Raw genomic sequence first — 9,806 nt, 5'->3', positions numbered from 1 at the left:
CAAACAGATTTACGGTAAGGTACAGTACATGTTAGGTTCACCGTCGCCATGGATACCAAGGAACTCGAATGGGTTTGGGAAATGAGCGCAACGTCTTTGCAGCTTCACATCTTACTAAGTTTTATTATCGTTTGTCGTTTCTCAAACGTGCTGTTTTTATAAGTTTAGTTACCTTGTTAAATCTTAGCACATTTACTGTTAGCAAGTAACGGAGGGTCTGCTGGCATCTGTGTGTAACAAAGGTTTTAATAAAGCGACACATATCTGCTAGCTATACACAGCACTAGCTGTTTTGTTTTGGGTTTCCTAATAAATTTATGTCAGTGTAGTTGATTCAGACGTACAGGACTCTGGTGTAAACTGTAAAATCCATGATTAAACTGAAAAATATGAAGGAAACTGCGTTGCTGCATGAAAAGACAGAAGAACTGAAAGCCTCGCACGAAGCATTAGAGTTTCTTTCCAGCATAGGTAAGTGACTTCTGATCTTCATCTTTATACTTTAACCCCAGAATCCTCTCTAAACTTGATGAGATGGTCGTTTATCAGAGCTGCCTGTTCTGGGATCAGTGATCAGTACTAGTCTGAAACAGTTACCATCTGGTAATGACAGAGGCACTGGGCTGTACTCTTAGGACTAGAGTCTGACTTTTCACCTGTCTTTACTTTAATTATTACAGTTGAAATCAAACTTATTCAACCCTCATTGCAAACAGGTTTATTGTCAAAATGTACAGACTTCCAGCTGTTTGCAATGATCAAATCAAACAAAAGCAACTGAAATAGTTCAACACAACGAATGCTTCAAGTGGTTTCCCCAAATTCAACTGAAAATGAAACTTATAATGACTTCTCCAGTTTCAAAATTATTCAACCCCTTCATGGCAAGCATATTTAGTACTTAATAGAGCACACTTTTGCTTTTATGACCTGCTGCAAACGAGATGCATAGCCAGACACCAGCTTCCTGAGGAATCTTAACTCGTTCCTCATGAGCAGTGGCCTCCAGGTCAGTAATATTCTTGGGTTTGCGTGCTGCAACCGCCGCCTTCAAATCCCACCAGAGATTTTCCATGGGGTTCAAGTCAGGTGACTGTGATGGGGCTGTAGAATCTTCCAGGACGACTTCTGCACCCAAGCCTTGGTGGAATTTGAGGTATGCTTGGGATCATTGTCCTGTTGGAAGATCCAATGACACCCAAGCTTCAGCTTCCTCACAGACGGCATGACGTTTTCTCCTAGGATTCCCTGATACTTCAATGAATCCATCTTGCCTTCCACATACTGCAGGTTTCCAGTGCCAGAGGATGCAAAGCAGCCCCAGAGCATCACCGAGTCACCACCATGCTTGACTGTGGACAGGGTGTTCTTTATTCATTCTTCTTCCTTCCGACATACTGCTGATCCATCGTGCCGAAAAGTTTCAGTTTTGTTTCATCGCTCCACAGAACAGAATCCCAAAACTACTGCGGTTTATTTATATGATTTCGAGCCGACTTTTCTTGTGCTTTTGGGTCAGTCATGGTGTACGTCTTGGAGTTCCGGCATGGAAACCCTCTGCGTTTAGTACGCACCTTATTGTGCTCACTGAAACCTTAGTGCCTGTTGCCACCAAGTCTTGCTGCAGGTCTTTTGCAGTCACTCGAGGGTTTTTCACAACCTGCCTTCTCAGAAATCTGGTTGCAGCCATTAATAGCTTCCTTTTTCTGCCCCATCCAGGTATTTCATATATTTTCTGCCCCTAAGCCAGTTCAGGTATTTCATATCTTCCAGCTCAAGCACACCTGGTGCCCTTGATTATTTGCATCAGGTGTGCTTGAGACAACACCTGTTTTGCATGTTTGTGCTGTTGTGAGGGATTCTATTCAGGGGGTTGAATAATTTTGAGATTGGAGAAGTTGCATTTTCAGTTGAATTTGGGGAAACCACTTGAAGCATTCATGGTGTTGAACTATTTAAATTGCTTTTGTTTGATTTGTTCATTGCAAACCGCTTGAAAGTCTGTAAATTTTGACAAAAACAATGAGGGTTGAATAATTTTGATTGCAACTGCATTAATTAGGTGCAGTTTTCTCCAGTGGACAAACATTGAAAATACTCAGAAATAACTTGCAGATTAGTTCAATTAGCTATATTTCAGATTTGTGTTTTAAGCTATTTTTATAGTGACACAATGGATCCAAACTGGCGATACAAGACAAGAACTACACTGTATGCCCAAAAGATTGTGGACTCATGAATATCACACCCATGTGTGCTCCCATTCCAGATTTAATCCCTTCTTTGCTGTTTTACCAACCTCCACTTCTCTGGGAAGGCCTTCTACTGGATTTTGAAACATGCTTGTGGGGATTTGTGCTCATTCAGCCACAAGTGCATTAGTGAGATCAGGCACTGATGTTGGATGAGGAGGCCTGGGGTGCAGCTGGCATTCCAGTTCATCCCAGAGGTGTTCAGTGGGGTTGAGGGTCGAGGGTCAGGGCTCTGTGCAGGCCACTTCCACACCAGCCTTGGCAAACCATGTCTTCGCGGATGTCATGCTGGAACATGTTCGGGCCTCTTAGTTCCAGTGAAGGGAAATTGTAATGCTACAGCATACAAAGACATCCTATACAGCTGTGTGTTTCCAACTCTGCAGCAACAGTTTGGGAGAAGGCCCACATATGGGTGTGAGGGTCAGGTGTTCACGTAATGTTTTGTCCATATAGATAGACAAAAAGGTGTCTGAAGTCAGTCAATCAGTCCACATAAGATTTTAAGAATACTGAAGGTAACTTAGCATCATAACAGAATGTTTAGTTACAAGATCTTCTTATCTCTTGAAATGCTACACTATATGGCCAAATGTTTGTGGACACCTGACCATCACACCCATATGGGGGCCTTCCCCAAACTGTGGAATCCTGCATAGAATCATTAGTGCCCAACCTCTTGTGGATGAATGGGTACAAATCCTCACAACCACGTTCCAAAATCTAGTGGAAAACTTTCCCAGAAGAGTGGAGGCTATTATAGCAACAAAGGGGAAACAACTCAACATTAATACCCAGGGTTTTGGCATGGGATTTTCAATACTCATGTGTCCACATACTTTTGGCCATATAGTGTGGATAGATAATGTTATTGCTCTTGGTGGAAATTGTAGTGTTATAATTGCAGCATGAGACCAGAGGTCTTTAAGTCAGAACATTTGTAATTTATGTTCTCCTCACATGTTGGCAGCTTAGACTCTGGTCTTTATAGCGTCCGAGAGTCATCAAGGTCATCAGAAGGTTGTGAGTTCAATCCCCAGCACTACCAAGCTGCCACTGTTGGGCCCTTAACTGCCCTCTGATAAACAAAGAATCAAAGAAAATCATTTCAGTGTACTTGAATATGTGACAATACATGCTGTCTTATTCTAAACGAAAATTCCACCACTAGCGTTGAGCTTTTCTAGCCTAGCCAGCAGCATGCATGTGTTTTGGTGGGAGGGGTTTAGGGACACTGAAGGGATGGTCTGTATTTGTTTGCGTTTTGAGTTTCAAAGCAGGTTCAGCTAACTTCCATAAACTTGGCACTAGCCTTTAAATTGGTGTGAATGCTTTCATTTATATTCATTAGGCAGACAAATATTCACATAGCCAACATGATTTGCAAGTAAAGCAGGAATGCAATCCAAGTATAGTATTTAATAAAAACAATGCTATTTTAATCAGAATGTCCAAATTCAATTAAAATTGACTTGGTAATTGTTGGTGTTTCTTATTGGCCTTTTAGGACCTGAAGATGTAGATCAGTGCCTGTTTGTGGACTCTATGGTGACGGTTTCAGACACTGGCAGAGAGCTAGGAGAGTTCTGTGTTAGTGTACAGAAGGCCAGCTATAAGGATGAACCTTGTTATTTGGTACACGCTAACAGCCATGGAGCAATTGACAACATCCCCTGTGGCACTTCTATTACGGGTGAGTCCAGCACAGCATCATGGCCTCTTCTTTGAATGAGGTGCCACAAATTCCACCCAGCTGAGTTATTTTGTCATTCTGTGCAAATCTTTTTACTATAGTAAACTGTGCTTGTATCTACCACTGACAGCTTATGTATCCAGGAGCCTCGACACTCTAGAAGAGAATCATGATGAATATATGAAGGTATTGTCTATCTAGCTAGCTAGCTAGCTACAGCTAATACTTAGTCCTAGAGAATATTCAGACATGTAGCTTATTTATTCATTATTGTGTCGTAAATGCTTCAGCTGCAGGAACACACACTGGACAAGAAGTTACACATAGTGAGGCAAGGCGGTCATCTAGTGGTGAATGGAGTCATCACAGAGAAAGACGTAAGAACAGTCATTTCATTTTCTAATGCTAGGTAAATAATAAACAATTCATCTCCATGTGTTTGCATGAGGTCTGAGCAAATCCTTACAGTAAATTTATAGCAGATGTGTGATTTTTTTTTTTGTCTTTATTTTCTATTGTAATTAAAAACGTCCAGAGTATGAGTTAACTTTTTTTGTTGTTGTTGTAAATTTCTGCTTTCTTGTAGGAAGTGAAGAAGCAAACATTTCAATTCCCTCTGCATTCTCTACAAGGTTTCGTGTCTGAAGCTTCCAACCTCTTGATCCTGCGCATTTTGGCTCAACAAAAGAAAGTTCCAGAAAATTTGACATTCCTGTCATTTGATGCTGACACCCAGATTGGTGTGTCATCCTACGTATGTAGCTATATTTGTTTTTGGGGTATTTTTTTTGTTACTGCCTGTATAGTGCTATATACATTACAGCTATATGGATTTTTGTCACGGCCACTATAGTGCCTTAAGTATTCACTCTCCTTGAACCTTTTCACATTTTGTAGTCATAAAGCATAGCTTTGTGGAGTGTTTGTCCTATGAAGAGTTTCTCCCATCAAAGCTGTAGCTCTCTCCAACTCCAGCTGTTTTGTACTGCTATTATTAAGGTCCTTCTCAGGTTCTTGTACACAACACTTTCTCTGTACATTATTATAAATCCACTTGTTCATCATGATGGACAAGTACTCATGTTAAGTATTCATATATGACTGATATGGTATGTATTATTTGATGTGGTGTGCTGGGAACAAGCACCAAGTTAAATTCCTAATCCATTTTTAATGTATATGGCGAATAAAATTTGAGCTAGCCTTGGGATGAATACTTATTACAAGAAACTCAGCCGGATAGATGGACGTACATACAGTATGGACAAGCTGAAAACATTATGCCGCCACCATTTAGTGGCAGAGGCATAAAAATGGAAAGAATATGACTCTTCCTAGAGCAGGCCATCCAACAAAAAATAGTCGGTAACTAGGAATGGAGGGCATTATTTAGAGAAGTAACCAAGGATAACTGTGAAGGAGCTGGAGAGATCCACAGCTCAACACGGGACAACAATAGACTAGACATTCCACAAAGCTGGGCTATATGGAAGAGTGGCGAGCCATACGAAATCCCATTTTGGAGTTGCAAACATTGAAAAAGGTTCTTTCTTCTGATTTGAACCCAAATTGAACTTTATGGCTATGGAAAAAAAGCTCTACTTTTCTTGGAAACTCAATACTACTCATCACCCTGAGAACACCATCCCCACAGTGAGGCATCATGGTGGTAGCACCATCCTGAGATTTACCCTTGGCCTCTTAGGTGGGTCTCTGACTAATGCTCTCCTGAACTGCTCACTGACCTTTGTTCAAAGTTTGGGATTTTATTTTAAATAATTGAACCTTGATTGGTACTTTTCCAGAATGTTTTCTTGGAATTGTTTTGATAGCACCTGGATCTTCATGATGCAAGCCTTAACGAAATATCTGTCGATTCTCTCCACTTATTCAATATTTATTATAAAAGTAATAATTAAAAACCTGTTTCACCCTAATTCAGCGGGAGCTGGAGGTCAAGAAGCAGGTGGTTGGCAAAGAGGTGGTGGAGGTGTTTGGCATTGAGAGGACGGTCTCCTCGGCAGAAAAAATCCCTGCAACCTGGCACTGCTACTTCCTGCCAGATGGGTAAGACCTCTTCTTCTTTCTTGATTAAGGAATACAACACTGGGTGTGTTCAGTCACTAAAAACAGTCAAACATTCTGTTTACTGTAACACAGTATCAAATATATTCATTCATGAAGGAGTCATGAGACTTGTGTTATCTGTTTTTATGACTTGTTTTTGTTTTGTTCTGTTTTTAATTCCAGACATTTAGCCAGCAGGGTGCAGGTGGGCTCGTCAGTAACAATGCACCTCCTACAGCTTCCTCCTGTAGTCAGTAGTCAGGGTGTGTATATTCTTCTCATTCTTTCCAATAATTATATCTGTGTCAGAAACATGACATACATCTGTTTTTTTGTTTTTGGTGTTTTTTGTTTTTTTTTCCAGATGAGAGAGATCATAAGTCAGTTTGTGAGAAGAAGCCCCTGGTCTGGGAAGAGGACATCGAGCTATACTCGAAGTTTCTTGACAGAAAGGTAGCTATCCATGATTTAGAATCAAATATATTCTTCAAGTAAATTCAATGATCAAAATGATGGAAACCAGAATATATGTTGTCTATAATGTAGCCAATGTGTGAGAGAGTCTTTTAACCGTGGAATACTATTTTTCACACTCCCTTGTGAACATCCCCATACAGTCCCTCCAGGATTTTACAAATTTTGTGATTACAGAAGTTAATGCAAAATTGAAAAGAAACACCACAATATTTACAGGAGCCTGCAATTTTTCAAAATTACCGCATTTTCCCCCGCAGATTTGGGCAAAGATGCATCATTTGACGTCTTCAGAACGCACATTCAGCCAAAGCCCCCTTCGATTCACATGCGCTGAATATCAGTACAGCTAAAAGGTCTCAATTACTAACAAACATCACTATGAAAGACCGTGCAAAACAATTTCATGCAATTGCAAATTTTGACAATTCAAGTAATTTTCTACAAAAAAGTTGCATAGCAAATTTAAAGAAAAAAAGCCACAGCAAAAGCAGGCATTTTTGGCCGCAACAATCACAAAAACGCCACAAAATCCTCTATGGATTACCCATATGACTCAGTAGTGCATAGCAGAGCACTTACTAACTTGCAAATCATCTAGCAGAGTAACGACAGTTATTCTAGCTGTCATGTTTGCCACAGATGTTTGCCTTTTGGGAAAGTTCTGCTCCTTGAGTCTACAGTCATGTTGACTTTCACAATCATCACATCTGGCATACTTCACTGATGGGGACAGGGATTTCCCCAAAAGGGAATTGGTGGGAAAGTCAGAGATTTCATGAAGAGTATTCAAATAAGCCTCATCTGTTGTCAGCAATGACTAATATAACTTTTTACCCAGCCTCAATGAACAGATTATAATAACTCTGTAGTATACATTGGGACTGCTTTAAAGTCTCATCCAGCACAGGAGAATCGCATATCCCAAAATAGTAACTGATTTGCATGGTAAGAACACAAGCTAAGTATCTGTCTGTCCCTTTTAATCTCTTCATTGCAGGAAGAGCTGAAGGCTGCTCACTCCTCCTATGTTAGACAGCACCCTGAGCTTAAAGCACTACTGGCTGACTTCCTACAAATGCTGCTGTTAAGAAAGCCTCAGGATGTTTTCTCTTTTGTCCATGACTTCTTCATTCCTTTCGACTCTCAGCGCCCACCAGACAGCACCTTCAATGCGTCACAAAATATAACAGCTGCACAAGATGATAAATCCTAGCCAATCAGGCTGGAATGTTTTGCAGTGAATATTTTAATAAAGCTTTTGCATTTGTGCCAGATGTGAACCTTCTCTTTATATTTTTTTATTACAGCAGACTGATTGTGGTGTGATAGGCCATGACCAAAACATTTGAAGCATTTTCCTGGACTGACTCTTTCATTGTTTCATGGCCAGATGAAAGATATTGTCTTAAAGGGGGACACAATAATGTACTTATAATTGGCCTTAATAATAATAAATCGGCTTCCGTTTTCTGAACAAAAAACACCTCAGTTGAATTGTCATTGAAGAGCTTGTTAGTCTGAGGGAAATGAGTGAAAATGAAGGATAAGGGGCATTCTAAGGATTTTACAGATAAGGTAATTGAATTTCATAACTTAGGAGTAGGGTGTATAGTTACAAGAGTTTGGACATCCCAGTGAGCACTGTTTGATCAATAGTGAGGAAGTGGAAGCTGCATCGCACTGCCCAAGCACTAACTAGACAAGGCCTTCCCTCAAAACTCAGTCTAAAAAGAAGACAGACACTGGTGAGGGGATAGCCACACTGAGGCCAACAGTCACTCTGAAGGAGTTACAAAGTACAGTGGCTGGGAGTGGAGTAAATGTGCACAAGACAACCATGGGCTCTGCATAATTGAGGACTGTACGTCCTGGGAGGGTGGCTAGAAAGAAACCATTGTTCAAGAAGAGCCATATGAATGCATGTGAGTGACCTAGTGAAGATGTGTGATGAGACCAAGAACAAGATACTGTATTTGGGCAAGTTTCAAAGCCCTATGTGTGGTGCAAACCTAATGCAGGCCATACCTCAATTAACACCATCCCTACAGTGAAATATAGCGGTGGCAGCATCATGGTCTGGGAAGAGTTTTCTTCATGTCAAAAGTAAAGAGAAAATAAATGGAGCAAAATACAGGGATATTATAAGAGAACTTGCGGAAAACTAAAGCTTGGGAGACACTTCACCGTTCAGAAGGACAATGTACCCAAACACAATGCCACAGCAACAAAGGAATGGTTTAAAAATAAAAAAAGATGACTGTTGTAGAGTGGCCAGATCAATGTCCAGATTTGAATCACATTGAGAATCTGTGGCACTGTTTGAAAACTGCAGTCAAAAAATAACTTTCAACCAACCAGAAGAACCTGGAGCCAGACTGCCAGGAAGAATCTCGCTGGAACAATCTGTGTAAGCATCATTTGTAATCCATATGAATCTGATGACTTCTAGGGGGGTTGAATACTTCTGCAAGGCACTTTATATATATTTATATGTACAAACTGTATATAGCAACTGATTGGCCAGAATTATTTATTGTGCAACTGCAGCAGGGGTTCTCGAGCAAGGGCTAATTTACTGTAAAAGAAATCCAAAAAAACCATCAGCATACATTTTTTTTTAATGCACACAATCCAAATATTCAAACATTAGATAACTTATTTGTGTATAATTCATGAACTTTCCATCAATAGAATACATTAGGCCCAAGTTGACAAAACTTTTAGGCCTACTAGTTTTTGAGGGTTTGTATTAAACCCATTCAATTCAAATGCCAAGTCAAATAGGCAAATGACTATAAGAGCTAGATTAATAATAAATGTATTAGCTTTGATAATAATGATTGGTGATTCCCACCACTGTACAAGCATACATAAAGATCACAGACCCCTGGGACTCTCCAGTCCCTATGTTAAGGACCACTAAAATATATATAATGCACCAGGGTTGTCAACTTAGCGAATTTGTCACTAGATTCGGCAACGTCTTAGACATCTTTAGCGACCTTATTTAAAAACAAAAGCGCCTAGTGACAAATTTTGAGACTTTCAGAGCAGACATTAGCAACTGTCCTAGATTTGAAAGGGTTCTCTAGCTCAGGGGTTCCCAAACTTTTCCAGGGCAAGGCCCCCCCAAATGGTATTAACATTTGACTGAGGCCCCCCTTTTGCAAGATGTCTTTAAAATACGTTAAAAATACAGACTTCTGAATATATCCCCCTTTTTTTTAATAATTACATCTTACATCTTTACATTACATTACATTAGGAATTGATTGTGTGTGTGTGTGGTTGTCTGAGAGTGAGAATATATTTTTCAC

General features: G+C 40.1%; 1 protein-coding gene across 2 annotated transcripts; it reads left to right on the top strand.

The window, feature by feature from the left end:
* Positions 1 to 4: 4 nt before the first annotated feature.
* Positions 5 to 7,763, top strand: catip (ciliogenesis associated TTC17 interacting protein). 2 transcript variants are annotated; one of them, XM_053637993.1, is made up of 9 exons: positions 5 to 471; positions 3,760 to 3,945; positions 4,076 to 4,131; positions 4,236 to 4,322; positions 4,532 to 4,699; positions 5,888 to 6,012; positions 6,196 to 6,275; positions 6,377 to 6,465; positions 7,487 to 7,763. In XM_053637993.1, the coding sequence occupies exons 1-9, from the start codon at positions 372 to 374 to the stop codon at positions 7,700 to 7,702; spliced, it is 1,107 nt and encodes a 368-aa protein (XP_053493968.1). In that variant the 5' UTR covers positions 5 to 371; the 3' UTR covers positions 7,703 to 7,763. The 2 variants fall into 2 exon arrangements, with proteins under 2 accessions (XP_053493968.1, XP_053493969.1); XM_053637994.1 differs by lacking the exon at positions 7,487 to 7,763 and adding an exon at positions 6,747 to 6,854.
* Positions 7,764 to 9,806: the final 2,043 nt, after the last annotated feature.

This window comes from Ictalurus furcatus, chromosome 12 (assembly GCF_023375685.1).
Source record: "Ictalurus furcatus strain D&B chromosome 12, Billie_1.0, whole genome shotgun sequence".
NCBI classification, from domain to species: Eukaryota; Metazoa; Chordata; class Actinopteri; order Siluriformes; family Ictaluridae; genus Ictalurus; species Ictalurus furcatus.
This window is presented reverse-complemented; position numbering and strand designations above follow the sequence as displayed.

Excerpts from the sequence above, each read along its gene's own strand:
- catip (XM_053637993.1), top strand. The coding sequence starts at position 372 with ATGATTAAACTGAAAAATATGAAGGAAACTGCGTTGCTGCATGAAAAG. Across the intron at positions 6,276-6,376 it reads TCCTGTAGTCAGTAGTCAGG|ATGAGAGAGATCATAAGTCA; the intron begins GTGTGTATATTC and ends TTTTTTTTCCAG. Across the intron at positions 6,466-7,486 it reads CGAAGTTTCTTGACAGAAAG|GAAGAGCTGAAGGCTGCTCA; the intron begins GTAGCTATCCAT and ends TCTTCATTGCAG.